Source organism: Notamacropus eugenii, chromosome 1 (genome assembly GCF_028372415.1).
Source record: "Notamacropus eugenii isolate mMacEug1 chromosome 1, mMacEug1.pri_v2, whole genome shotgun sequence".
NCBI classification, from domain to species: domain Eukaryota; kingdom Metazoa; phylum Chordata; class Mammalia; order Diprotodontia; family Macropodidae; genus Notamacropus; species Notamacropus eugenii.
The window spans coordinates 141341127-141356904 of record NC_092872.1 but is presented as its reverse complement, the minus strand read 5'-3'; the positions used below and the strand labels follow the sequence as shown (position 1 = coordinate 141356904).

Here is a 15778-nt window from a genome sequence, read left to right as displayed (position 1 = left end):
TAAATAGTGGAGCTTGGATTTCAGCCCTTGTCATTCAACTCCAAATCTGTTGTCATTGGATCTTCAGTGAACTATATTAAAATCTGTGAGTTATTATGAACTTGTTTGGGTTTGTTGATTTGTTAGTTTTTAAAATGAGAAATCATATTCAAAATGAAATATATTCAATTTATTAATCCTCTTCTTTATTTTGTTAATGTATGTTTTCCGAGAATTTGTTTTTCTTTTGCATCTAAGCTGTATCCAAGAAACTGTGAAATGTTGTCTCATCAACATCATACTCTTTTACACGGTTATTGCTTCTACAATTTGTTCTTTGCCCCACTCATTATTTAGAATGCCATTATTAAGTTTCCATTTAAGTCTTTATCTTTTGCTTGTGTTCTGCATATTAATTAGTATTTTTATTACATTATGGTCTGTAAAGGATGTGTTGAGCATTTCTGCTTTTTTATATTTAAAATTCTGCACCCTAATATTTTGTACAGTTTTATTACAGTATCATGTGATGCTGAGAAATAGGTATTAAATTCTTTAATGTTCCTATTTGTCAGTCACTGTAATTCTTTTTAGCTCTAAATTTTCCAGTAGTTCAATTGTGTAGTATTTCATTCCCTCTTAGATTTGTCTTATTCTAGAGAGGATTATTTAAGTTTCTGACAATTATTTACTATGTCTTTCTGTAATTCAATTAAATTTTCATTTAAGAATTTAGATGCTATGCCATTTGGTGCATATATGTTTAGTACAGATATTTATTTATTGTCTGTGGTTCCACTAAGAATAATGTTGTTTCCCTGTTTATCTGTCTTGAAAATGGAAACTTTTATTTTTGCTTTTCTTAATAGCATAAGTGCAACTCCAGTTTTTTTTAATTCCCCTGATACATAGTATAGAAGCATACTTAAAATCTTATTTCCCTTAAAACTAATAATGTTAAGGAATTTTTTTCTAAAGCCCCTTCACAGCTCCTGAGAAAAGCTCCTTGCAAAGGTGGGCAGTAGGTCAGGAAAAAAGAAAAAAAAAATGAATGGATTAAAGAGTAATGTCCTCTTTTTATCCCCTGCAGGAATTAAATTAGGGTCTAACTCCAGGGGAAGTGCCCTCTTCTATTCCACCCAAGACTGGCACTCTCACCACCTCCTATTCACAAATGAGATAGATCATTGGGACGAAAACTATTGGTTCCCTCATGGGACCTGGTCCAAGAGGAATGAGACAGCAACTGGGTTGTGCAACAAATCCTGTTAACTCAAGATACATTCTGAATCTTTTCCTTGTTTAAGAGTCCTATAAATGTTACCTAAACTTGTGAAGCAGAGAATCCTGCCACAAAGCATGGGAAAATTATGCTAGTTAGTATATTTTTCTCCCCAAGCTAAAAATGACTTGAATGTGGATTAATGTCAAATTAAATAAAATTATTTCTGGTAGGCATGCTTAAATGCAGAGTACAATATCATTTATTAATATTCAACAAGGGTATATTTAGTTCCAGACTCACATTTTCATTCTGTCTTTATTCCAGAATCTCAACTGGTTAATATAAGGAGTCTGATTAGCAATGAAATGGCTGCCATGAACACAGTCCCTGGCAGACAGTAAAATATCTGCCAGACTGTAAGTGGAGAAAAAGAAAACTAATAATTATCCTAGCAGTTTCTATTCTGTATATATCCTATTGAACTCAGGAAAACAGGAGAGTGAATCACATTATGTCTACATGTAATTGTAATTTTCAAACAACTGATGCACAGATTGAGATAAAAATAATAAAGTTATTTATAGCTTTATATATTATATAGATATATAAATACTGTGGAACTAATGTCACTGATACATATGACAAAAACTTGATATTACCGTACGGTTAACTGATGAGGCAGGTAATAAAGTACTAGACACTATTTCTACAAAGGTGTAGCACAATAATTTCAATTAATAGTAATAAAATTATACTATGTTGAAAATATGAAATGCAGCTTGTGCCCAAATCTCTAATTAGGATTTCAATGCTACATATATGGCAAATTGTTTACATTGTCATCTTTGGGTACTGCAAGGAGTTAGATCCTGGCCAAATGACTATGAACTACTGGGCCATTTCAAGTACATCCGAGATGGAACAAGGGTCAGTTTCTTTTGACATATAGGCCAGCTGCTTCTAGTAGCGAAATGAATGTGGATGAGAGATGTCTTTGTAGCTTACAGGAAGTAGCATACCCTTCCCCCCAACAAAGAACCTGTTCTCCAGCTGTGCCCCCCAACAAAGAAAAGTATTCCAGATGAATTATTTTTGGCTGCTTTCCAGAGCCCAGATAAGCCTGGATGAATCCTAATGGCGGTGCAAGGAAAATAATTTCTATTGTACATTAACTTTTCCACAGCTTTATGTTGTTGTTGTTCAGTTATTTCAGTTGTGCCCAACTCTTTGTGACCCCTTTGTGGTTACATTCTACACTTCAGTATTCCCATGTGGGTTTGGAAAATTTACAAAGATAGTCTTTTTTTCATCATGGTGCCATGCACACATGAGATAGTCAATACGGGTTGAATGTTAAGTAGCTGAAGTGCTTAGTCTCACATACACATACATATGAATGTATGTATTTTTGTAGAGAGGCAGCATTGTGTAGTAGAGGGATGGCCCTAGGGTCCTGAAAACCCAGGCTAAAGTCCTATCTCTTTACATAATGAAGTAAAAAGAACACTGGATTTAGAGTCAGAGGACCTGGATTCAGATCCCAACTCTGCCATTTACTACCGTTGTGACCTTATTAGATTAATTTCTGTAAAATAAAGACTATCCTTAAAAGCTCTCTTCTAGCTCTAAAATTTATTATACTATGATATTAATAACATTTTTATCTATGTGACCACAGGCAAGTCACTTAACGTCTTAAAGCCCCAACAGCTCCCAAAGGCTGTAAGTTACAGACAAGTTTATGATCTGTATTCAAGAAAACATAGATCAGTAGGAAAAAAAATGTGTTACTTTAATAGATTTACTGATCTCAGAGATCAGCAAATTTCTAACAAGTGTGAGGCCTTCAACTTTTGCTCTATTTTAAAAATGATATTTAATGAGTTCTAGCAAACACAATGTCCTTAAAACCTCAATTATTTAAAATTATCATGAAAAGCTATAAATAAATAGAAAATTAACAACATAAACTATTATGACAATCTACCTTGGAAGAATCCTCAATTGTCTTGTGTAGGTTTTTAAGTTTGAGGTGACAAGCAGCACGATTCAGATACAAGGATGGAATCTTGTTGTTTAATTGGATTGCCAAGTTATAAGCATTAATGGCTGCCAGGTAGTTTTCCATTCCAAACAATTTGCTAATGAAACGATAATTAAAAAGAACAGTAAGTAACAAATGATTAAGATTAACTAGGAGTACATGGATATTCATAAGAAATATTTAATTTTAGGATGGCCAATGCTCTTGAAATTCTCTTTAAATAAAAAAGATAAAAACTGCACCAAGACTTTTCAGAATGCCCCATGTATAGGAGAAATAAAACATGAGCATCTATTGTGTCATCTTTAAAAGTAGCAGAATGACACACTTGTAAACACAACTCAGAATAAACATAGAAGTGCTTAATATGTTCCAAGAACTTTACTAATTAATGAGGATATAATGAAGAATAATGAAAAGGAAAGTACTTTGCCAAAAGTAGAAGTGCAATGTGGATGTATATTGATAAATGCTGTTAATGGTACACATTCACATAGTAAGCTTCGATCTGTATTCTTTCTCTGGATGTGGACATTTTCCATCATGAGTCTTTTGGAATTGTCTTAGAGCACTGCGCTGCTCAGAAGAGCTAAGTCTAACAAAGCTGGTCGTCACAAAACGTCGCTGTTACTGTGTAGAGTGTTCTCCTGATTCGGCTCACCTCAACAAGCATCCCTTTGCACTGGAATAGGTTTACTCCAGTCAGACTTGTCCAACATGACCTGCAATAAGGGAATGTGGGCACAGCCAACACTGGACCCGCAAAGTCAGCCACCGTGACTTTAAACAAGACGTAAAAGCAAGATGACATCAAGCGAGGCGTTAGGTTTGTGATGCTGTGCGTGCAACACGTGTATTCTTTTAAAAGTAAAACAGCGAAAGAATAATGGCAAATGACAGCTTCATAAGTAGCAGGATAATTTGGTGAAATCACTGTTGAGTCACAGCCTGAACATAAATTAAATTTAGTGTGACTTGCACAAATCGAGATCTTATAAAACCTGATTCTTTTGGGAAAGTCTTAAAAGTTGTTGCAGTGATTTATATTAACTAATTTTGAAAAAAAAACCATTCAGTATCATCAGCTTTAAAATGTGCTTACTGCAACAAATAAAATAAGGCATATAGTATACGATAGTTCAATCATATTAGTTTATGTCGAACCATAACTGAAAATTCTCATAAACCAGTGAAATTCTCCCTTGGAATATTACAGCCCAAATCCAGAGCTCATAGTTCAAAGAAAAAGTACTGCAAGCAGTCAGAAAGAAGGAAACCATGGTCAGGATCACACAAACCATCAACTGATGAGTCATTAAAAGGAGTGGAGAACTTGGAATATGAGATTCCAGAAGGCAAAAGATCTAGGCTTACAACTAAGAAAAACTGAGTATAATCCTACATTTAGGAGAAAAAGTTGATCTTTTACAAAATGAAGTACTTTCAACCATTCCTTATCAAAAGAACAGAGATGAGTAGAAAATGTAACATACAAACACAGGAACCAAGAGAAACAGAAAAAGGTAAACTGTTTACATTATTATATGAGGAGATAATATATGTATCCCCTCAGAACTTCATTATTATCAGGGATCATAGAGGGAGTCTAATTAGACAGAAGGCCTGGGAGATATTCTGCTATCTTTTGATTTTCTCAATACTTGTGAAATCTGGAAAGTTTTATTAATCTTTATGTTCATTTCCCCGAATGAACAGTAGTTCCCAAGTAAGGCCACAGGAAGACTATAATTTGTTCAGACCAATGCAAGCCCTTTATACTGTTCCAAAGTTTGGACTTCCCACCACACCATCCACTGACCATGTGACTTCATGTTCTCCTCTCTGATAGGCTTCCCCTAAAACAGCTCGTCAAGTTTGCACACAAGTTGCTGACCTTTTAAACCTGACCATGCTAGGTCACAACTCTGATCACTTAAAGCTGGGGATGAGTTTTAGCCCTGTGGAAACAGAACTCCCTCCTTGTTTGCCACACCCCCTTTTAAGTTGCTTTCCTTAGAAAAACAGATCTAAGAACCTGTGCCAGTAGGTCATCCTGGATGTGTGTCAGGATAATGCTGCTACAATTACATATATAACATACACTATATATACAGAACACAGACATAAATATGTGTTAATAATGTTATATGTAATATTATCTTTGATATAAAATATACACACATGTGTATATAAAATATATACATGCAGAATACACATTTATGTATATACATATACTTACATATATAATCGCCACGCTGAAAAGTACACATCAAGTTAGGGGCACATGATGGGAGGGCCCAATGACAAATATTCACTTGGTAATAGATGAATACATTTTTTTGTAAGCATGTGAAGTACAAGACCCATAATAAGTATATCCTGCAAAAAATTAGTCTAGCAGGTCATTTGGTGGCCTATGCTTGTGAAAATCAACTTTCTAGTTGTATATTCAGTTGAGAACCTGAGGCTATATATCAACTCCCAGCACAACTCATTTCCTGGCAGACTACTCCAGTGGACCTCTGGGAGCCTGTGCTAACTTTGGGGTACAAGGATGAATGAGGTACAGAGAACAGCATAGGAAGAGGACAAGGCACTGCAGCCATGGCAGCCACAGGCCAGAACTTAGAATCATCCCAAACTTCTTAGTGGCATACACACATGTATAATTTTTAAAAATCCAGTTGTATCCTAGTGCTGCTGTGTGGTTCTGAATCATAGAACACCAAAATCTCTGAAGGACCAAAATTGCAGGAGATTTAAGAGGATAGTGAACCAATGTATGCTTTGTGTAAGTAGATGACAGTAAACTACAATACACATGTGCAATAAAATCTCACAAATGCAGAAAAGCAGAAATATTAAATGCATCTTTTAGCAACCATAATGCAATATTAATTATATTCAATAAATGGCCTCTCAAGCAAAGATTTAAAATTGGAAACTAACATAATCCTAAAAAATGAGTGGATGAAAGAACAAACCATAGAAGTTTCAGCTTAAAAGGGCTAAGGTCTTCCACTGCATCTAGGACCTTCTCCAGTTGTCCTGATCTACATCTTGCCACTGGACCCAGATGGCTCTGGAGGAGAAAGTGTAGCAGTAAGCACCCCAGCATACACAGGACAGCCTACTGCACAGATTCTTAGATCTGCTTTTCTAAAAGGAAAGCAATTTTGGGGGGTTCAGAAATCTTCTTTAATTACATTCACTAACAGAGAAAATACAAACAGAGAAATAAAGACTGATAGGGCTTCCAACTGTCTGACCATCAGCAATACATACATCACAGATCAACAGACAGATCCAACTATCTGACCACTACATAATACAGAGTTACCAGAGATAGAAGTACCAACATCTGGGTTTTCAAAGTGGAGATATGGGGGGGGGGGGGGGCTGGAGGGGGGGAGGCTGGGGTGCTCCTTAGCATCTGGCCAAACAAACACTTACAACGAATAAGCCCCAAAGTAAAACCTCACCTCAGTATTTATGCACTTTTCAGGGTGGGGGGAGGGCACCACCCTCTGACCCAGTGCCTCAATAGAAATTAACAAAAGGTTAAGGCCTATTAATGGGGATCTTTAACTCTTCCCCCCACCCACCATTAACCTTATGGAAACATTATAGAAAGTGAGGTTGGTGACTTTGCACATCCCTCTCTTACTTAAATTCAATTCACTTGCATGTCATGGCATTACCTACCTGATATCATGGTCCTGTTTGAGAAGGAAGGCCAAACAACAAGAGAAAAAACTAATAAAAAAGTTTATCTGAAAGAACAAAAGGTCAAGAATATAAAGAAAATTAATGGGAAATAAAAAGAGGAAGAAAAGTACTGAGTAGTACCAAACCTCACATCATACTAAAAACTTATAATCATCAAAACTATGTGGGGCATACTAGATAAGAAATAGAGAGGTTAATCTGCAGAAGAGTTTAGGTACAGAGCAAACATAAAGAAATGAGCATGGTAACTTAGTGTTTGATAAATACAAGGATCCTGGCTATTTACTTTTTTGACAAAAATTGTCAAAACTGTTTTTGGGGAAAACTGGAAAGCAATATGGCAGAAACTAGGTATAGACCAACACCTCATACCATCAAAAAACAAGCTCCAAATGGGTACATAAATTAGACATAAAGGGTAATATCAAACAAATTAGAGGAACATGGAAAAAATTAGCTGTCAGATCCATAGATAGGAAATGAGTTCATGACCAAACAAAAGATAGAAAGGCTCATTGGAGATAAAGTGGAAAAGTTTGATTACATAAAAACAAAATTTCTGACAAAATCAATGCTGCCAAAATTAGAAAAGAATATGGAAACCAGAGGGAAAATCTTTGGAGCAATTATTGCTATAATAGTCTCATTTCTAAGATATATGAGGAACTCATTCAAATCTATAGGAGTTAGAGTGATTACCTAATTGATAAATGGTAGGGTGATATAAACAGGCAGTTTTCAGAGGAGATCCAGGTTATTAATAGCCATGTGGGAAGACGTTCTAAGTCCTTAATAATTAGACAAATCCCTCTAAATAATTACAGAAATGCAAATTAAAACAAATCTGCCTCACACCCCTCAGAATGGCAAAGCTAACATAAAAGGAAGGAGGCAGGTCCTGGAGGGTCTAGAGAGATACAATGATGCACGTTATGGATAACGATTTGGAACTATTCTCAAAAAACTATTAAGCTGTGTATATTATTTGACCCAGCATTGCTCCTGCTAGGTCTATACCCTAGAGAGATCAAAGGAAAAAAGAGGGGGACTTGAGTGCAAAAATGTTTCTATCAGTCATTTTTGTGGTAGCAAAGAATTGGAAACTTACAAGGTTGAAAAATGGTTGAAAAAATTATGGTATATGAATGTGATGGAATACTACTGCACCTTTAAGAAATGATGAAGGGAATGGTTTCAGAAAAGATATAGGAAGATTTAGGCAAAGTGAAGTAAGTAGAATTGGAACAATTCATACAGTAACAACATTACTGAGAAACCCTCATCAATGCAATGACCACCCATAATTCTAAAGAAGTCATGATGAAAAATGTTTCCCACCTCCAGACAGAGGTGAATGAACTTGAAATGCAGATTGAAGCATATATATGTATATATGTGTGTGTACACATGTACATGTACACATATACACCTACATATTTGGATATGGCTAATGTGGGAATTTGCTTTTCTCCACTACACATGTTTGTAAGTAGATTTTGTTTTTCTTTTTTCTTTGTGGGGGAAGGAAGGTGGGAGGGAGAGAATTAATAAAATAAAATAAAATTGAACTACAAAGTAGGTTTAGACCTTCAACTCATAGAATGCTTTCTTGTTCGAAGGCTGGCATCAAAGATGATCCTTCAAAAGCAACCCATAAAGCATTTACCATATTTTAAATATGTACTCTTTGCAGACCTGGGCACATATATCGAACTTTCAAAATAGTTTGGTAAATTGTAAACAAATGAAATCGAAGGGCTTGTTTTATTAATGAAAACTGCATGTGTAAATGATCTTCATTAGAATATAATCAATCTCCAGTTGACTCAATTGTTGCCCATGTTGTACAACACCTCCCTTTTTTTAAGATGCCAATAACAGGCTATGCAACTAAAAAAAATGCTGGGCAATTTCCCAAATGCAATCCAACTCACTGTCTTCCTCCAGTTCAACTCTAGTGTCTGATCACTGTCTATCAACGCTGATTATTCAATGAAGGTTCGCTAATTAATTTCTACATGGGTGGTGGGCATGTCATTGGACAAAGGACATAATCAATTTAGTTTTTCACATGAAGATTATTAGGCCAGTCTCTTTCGTATAGTCATGAATACAGTTAAGGAGGCACTGTAGTACATTCTGGCATTTGATGAAAATTATATAATTGTCATGTACAAACAGATGCATTTATAGTATCTTACCTTCTTCCATTTAGACCCAGTGCAGAAAAAGCTTCATGACAAAATACACCTTTGGAGAATTAATATCTCTATGGGAACTAGGATATTAGAATTTTAAATGCTGTGATCTGAAATGCTATAACTATACACCTGTGGTGTTCTTAAGTTATCAAGCAGACTGGATCTGTGCATTCTCAATATAAATGTAAAAATAAGTGAAACAGAAAATTTTGATAATTGAAGATGTAATTCTTATTTTAAAAGAAACAGGTTAAGAGAATTTTAAATCTTGATATTACATAAAAGTCCCTCTTGAATGTAGAACTCCAAGAAATGTTTTAAAGGAGAAGCTAGACATATCAATTCCAACATGTAACACTGAAAATGCAACCATTTTTAACATTGAGAATTTTAGCTTCTTCAAATATTAACAATGTAATACTGAAGACAACAAAGGAATTACAGGCTTGGACTAAGAGATCTGGTTTCAAACTCTTCCTTTGATGCCACTGTGGCCAAGAACAGACCTTGAACTTTTGATCCTAAATTTCCTCATTTGAAGACTGTAGTACTTTTCTCACAGGGTTATTTGTGAGGGCTGAATGTAATAATACATGTGTAAAGGGCTGTGAAAACTGTAAGGCAACGTATCAACACCATTATTATTGCTTTGTTTATTTTCAATTACTCGATTATTTCACAGATTTTTATTGTTAAGAAACTATGTCTTTAAACCTGAGTCATCCTCTTATGAACTGGGGAGACTGCTAATGACTTGTGTTTAGTCTCACAGATGCTGTGACTTGGAAACCATCTATTTGTTGAATCCACCGCATAACACAAACATTTTTCTGGGAACACGGCACCCTTTCCCTCTGGCAAATGACATTTTAATATTTAGATGTATATAACATAATGAGTTAATTTTGTCTTGATAAGTAGTATAGGAAATTGGAACCAATTATATTGAAATTCAGCTGTTAAAAATAATCAAGTTCAAGACTTGAAATTAAGAACCCCTGGTCTCAACAAGGAAATAAAATCTCATTAACTTCTGATTCTGTATCTCTAGGAGTGTTTCTGTTGAAGCAGAAGCTTGACAACCAAAACAGTCATAATTTTCTTAACATTGTGATTTAAAAATTGATTTTTGGATTTTAAAGTTTCCGATTAGTTGTTACTAAAAAGTGACATGAATTTTTAAAACATAGCTGGATAAGAACTTATCTGTTTGAATAATTTCCCTCCATACTAAGTATATAAAGATATCTGAGCATCATTCCCATCTTCCAACACTTAAAACTCTTTTCCCCTCTACCACACATAATATGAGAGTGCCAATTATATGTCTATTGATATACTGAAAATTTAATTGATGCTAAATTCATTTAGATCTTCTGGCCTGTAAGGTCCCTTTCAGCTCTAAATTTATGATGCTGTAATTTTAAGAATTTTTTTCTTTTGCTATAATAAGCAGGCAGTACCACCTTTGAGCATAAACCACAGCATAAGAAAACAAAAAATAGTTTATCTCAAAAACAGTCAAGTCCATAAGAACTGTAAATATTTGGAACATAGTCAAAACGTGAAACACGTTGCCTACAGCAAACCTTCTAAACATTTTTTCATGTCTTTGGCCATTTGGTAAAGCTGTAGACACTTTTTACAAAGTTTTTTTTAAGTGTATAAAATAAAATACACAGGAACACAAAGGAAACCAATTCTATTGAAGTAAAATTATCAAAATTATTTATAAAACAGTTTCATAGCCTGTGAGTTAAGAACCCCTGTTCTATAAAATATTTAAATTGCTAATTTTGTGATATACAGTGTCATTTTATTTTTGTGATTGTTCATTTTGACAACTGATAATTACTTTGGAATGTGTATAACAAGAGGTATCTGGTATGGAGTGTATATATGAATGAGAGCTAGAAGATCAGAAAGATAATGGGAACAGATGAAAGCTTTTAGAAAGGCTTTGTACAAGCTTCATTGATATAAAAGGTGAGTATAATGAGCCACTGTCATATATGATATTGCCAATGATAAACCAATACCAATATCTGCTAGTACTTAAGTTGTAACTTAAAGATTATTGCCTCTAGTTTTAATTGTAAGCACTGGAATATGCTATGTGAGAAAGACTATCCTTGGTCAATAAGTTTAACTTGTTTATTGCTGTGACCTCATTTGACCCTGGTAAAAATGTTTATTTTGACAAATCAGCAAATCTCCATGTAAGGGGAAAATGTCAAAGGGCATCCACCTAGGAAGTTTTATATTCATATTTATATTCATTCATTTATATTCGAATTTAAACCAGTTTCAGGTGGATATAGACTGCTAAAAAGTTTGAGGGGACAACCCTGATAGGCCCCTGGCAAAAACTCCCTATTCTATTTCTCCATTTTAAGTAGGAAAACTTCCATTTCTGTTAGACCCCAGCTCTGGCTACTATTGGCCTAGAGTATTTGAAAATTATAATGCACAAAATGACTCTTCCAAAAGGATCCCTGACCTTTTACCCAGATCAAACACAGGTGAGGAATCTCATTCCAATATGCCAATGGAAGTTCAATCTATTACTATTAAATTACTATTACTATCCTGAAAGGATAATTTAATATTATGACAATGTTCCTTTCCCTTATCACAGTAAAATCCTTATACTTGCAGCAGACAATGGAATACCTTATGAGAGTTTGTCAGTGTTACTATGCATCCCTGAAACTGCTATGATAAGGATAGAGAGGTTAGGCAGATTCAGGCTTCTTCTAGCCTTCTTATTTGTATTGTATTTGTATTCGTTATAACTGCAAAGGGCCATGTATGGTTAGGACATTGAAGGACTATGGGAAACCATGTTTCCCATGGGAAACTTTCCCATCTCTGTTATAATAATGGAAAGCTCCTACTCACTGTGCCATAACCATATCCTGTTAATATATTACTTATTCCCAACTGTACCTACAGTACTCTACTCTGTACCTTGCTTACTTATTTCTTCATCTTTTCAAACCAGTGTGAAAACTATAAAATTAGGGCTTTTACTTAGCTCAGGAAAGAGATGGTTATGGCACCCATTAGCATGCTTGTGGTCTGGTTCTTCCCTTGTAGCTACAAGATTAAAAGACACCTTAACTGAATAAGAAAATGCAAGATTATACTATTAAAAATTAGAAAAGAACAAGATCAGCCACTTTTCACAGTTAAAATTACTAGGAGAATTATTAACTTTTTGATCCAATCAATCATTCAATAAGCCTTTATTAAGTGTCTGCTAAATGCCAGGCACTGTGCTAGGTGTCAGGGATACATGCATACATAAAAACAAATAAAGTCTACTCTCAAGTAATTAATGGATATAAGAAATCACAAAAGATAAACCAGATAATTTTGATAACATGACTTTTAAAAGTTTTTACATTAACAAAGTCAGTGCAACTAGGATAAGAAGCTACTCACTGGAAAAATATCTTAGTAATAAATGTCTCTGATAAGGGTCTGAAAACCAAAATATATAGGGAACTAATATAAATATATTAAGATCAAAAAACATTCTTCAGCTGATAAGTGGTGAAAGGGTAAGAACAATGATTTCTCAAGAGAATTACAAACTATAAACGAGCATATGAAAAATTGTTCCAATCACTAATTGTGATAGCACCAACATCTACTAGGGCTGCTCCCTACACTATAGGTAGCCTAGATTTTCCTTACAAGATAACAAAGCTTGGGTTTAATTAGTCCAAGGACAGGGCAAGACTCCAGCTTTGCTTTCCTTAACAAAGCTTCCTGGTTGTGCTGATTTGATTTCCTGGTCAACTAGGGCCTATAAGGTCCACAGTGCTGGTTCTAATCAGAATAGCTGAGTGATTATCACCATACCTTGCCCTGCTAAATAGACACATCTCCATATGAAGATGAGGGGGATGGTAGTGCTAAGCGCTACTAGATTCTTGTTACATGTCTTTGTTATGTTAAGGCTATATGAGCCTCCTTTGGTTAACTGTTCAATGATCTATAAATGCCTTATTTCATCACAGTATGCTGATGTCAAGCCTGCCCTTAACAATAATAATAAAAATACAAATCAAACAACTCCAAGCGTTTACCTCACATTCAGCAAACTGCCAAAGATGATAAAAGTTGGAAGAGTCAGTTAGTAAAAATACTAACTCTAATGAAGTTAATACTAACTCTAACACTCTAATGAAGCATTGATGGAGTTATAAATTGTCACAACTATGCTGGAGAGCAATTCAGAATTATGCTTTAAAAAAAGTAACTAAAATGTCCACACCTTTTGACCCAGAGATCCCAGTAACAGGCATATCCCTCAAGGAGGATAATAATGGAAAGAAAGGTCCAATATATACTAAGATAACTACAGCAGCACTTTTTCTAGTATCAATAAATTGAAAATAAGAGCAGATGCCCATCAGCTGAGGAATGGTTAATCAAACTGTGGTTCATGAATGTAATAGAATATTGCCATGCCATGAAGAGTGATGAATATGAAGAATTCAAGGAGTCATGGGAAGACATATGAACTGATCCAAAGTAAAGCAAGCATAACCAGGAAAAATAATATAAATGGAAAGACCAATAATAACAAATACTATAACTGATGCTGTGTAATCACAAAGACCATACATGACCCTAAAAATATAAGGAATAAACCATTTTTCCTTATTTTCAGAAGTAGAGGGACTATGAATATTGGTGTGTTCGCTAACTTTCTGAACTGATTTTTTCTTTCTTTTTCGTTCTTTTTTAAATAATGGATGGTTTTCTGGGTGGGTTGAGATATAGGAAATAGAGAGAGAAAGAAACAAAAATATAAATTTTAAAGCCTGAGAAAATAGTGTGTGCTCAAACAACTCTAACACATAAAAATCAGTCATTTCCTAACTAGTGAAGGTACCAAGGTTTTAATAATTCATGTGTTCAAGAATGGTGATGTTAGTTAAGGAGTTCATCAAAGGGAGCCTGCAGATTAACATTTTGTCCATGAATTGATTCAGAGGATTCTAAGGCCAGAAATTCCAGAAATACCCCTCCCCAATTCCACACAGACTGAAACAGCCAGAAAAATTAGTTTGCTTTAAACTATGGGAAAGGAAACTTCTTTCCAGTGCTCAACAATACTGTGTGTGTGTGTGTTATATAACTATATATAACACATATATATATCCATACACACAAAGATACACATATACACATATGTATGTATATATGTGTGTATATACATACATACATATCTATAGTTGGAAATAGAGAATATGAGGAATAAGAAATCTCATATTAAAATTTAGGCCTCATAGTATTGATTAGGCACAAAGAAGGCAACTCTAGAGAATCTGTGAAATTAAGAGTTCAAGCTGATTCCAGGCTCTACTGTGTGTGTACAAAATAGGAAAGAGGAAGAAAGTGTGATAAACATGAACCAAAAGCCATTTGTTCAGAGAATGCAAAAAGAAACTAAAACTGTTTGCTTAGAAATTTGTAACTGTTAAGAATCACATCAGAGGGTCCTTGAAACTACATGTTACCTCCTATGTTGTTAAAAACACAAAAGGTTCTTTTGAGTATTACTTCCTTGAGGTAAAAAATTCTTAACTGCACAGACACTAAAATAAAAATTACTGCCTAGATTCTGCTTGAGAAGGTCCAAAAGCTACCAGATCATGTTTGTTACTCAGAACTCTTTGATTACATGGTTTAGAACAGAGGTGTCAAAACACACGGCCCATGGAACACTTCTCAGTACAGCTGAATCAGATTAAAATGTAATTAAGAAATATTTAACAAAATAATTAAAATATAACATAGGTAATATCACTATGTGGTTCCCAAGGTTAATATATGTTCACAGGGATCCTTATGTTTGGTTTAGTGCTGCTGCACCCACACTCCTCCCTATTTCTGTTTGTTTGACCTCAATGGTCCAGGAAACCACTCCATCTGTATGACGCAAAGTAGAATAAATATGTTGTTTTAATAGTTCTGAACCTAAGCATGACACATGTCTCTTTTACTTCAAATAATCCATAGCAACAACAAAAATGGTTGAATATACAGAAGAAAGTTGAGAAGTGGACATCTTGTGAAAGTCAATGTGCATATTTTAAAAACTAAGCAATAAACAAAAGTTTATGGTTTCAAATACAACTGTATTATAATCTTTTTTGTTCTTGTCTATTTGAAATTTGTCTTTCCCCATGGATATTGTTTGTAATAATAATTTTTAAAAGGCAACATGACAAATAGCTCATGTAAGTAACCTGAAGTTATCTTTTAGGTATAAATTCTACACATAACGTAATTCTTCTAAGAAGATGGATTGGAACCACTCTTGATCAAAGATTCCGGGATAATAATACACATAGGTTTGGGGCCACTTGTGCCCATGGTATTGATTTAGGATAGAATAAAATTTTCTGGAGGGCAGGGACTGTTCAGTTTTTTTCTTTGTATTCACAGTGCCTGGCACAGAATAACACAAATATCCACCATTACTTGAACTACACAATTCTACAAATTCCATATGTTGTGTATGCTATAGAGTTTCTCTTCTTAAATAGGAATCAACGTTTTTGATTAACCAGATAAAAT

The 15778-nt window shown here is 34.6% G+C and overlaps 1 protein-coding gene across 4 annotated transcripts in view; it reads right to left on the bottom strand.

Moving 5' to 3' along the window:
- DNAAF4 (dynein axonemal assembly factor 4) overlaps positions 1–15778 on the bottom strand; it is a 105639-nt gene that overhangs the window by 20853 nt on the left and 69008 nt on the right. For all 4 annotated transcript variants that reach the window (XM_072615971.1, XM_072615981.1, XM_072615988.1 and 1 more), the window contains one exon: positions 3192–3345. In XM_072615971.1, the coding sequence (XP_072472072.1) occupies positions 3192–3345 (154 nt within the window). The remainder of the gene's footprint in view (positions 1–3191; positions 3346–15778) is intronic.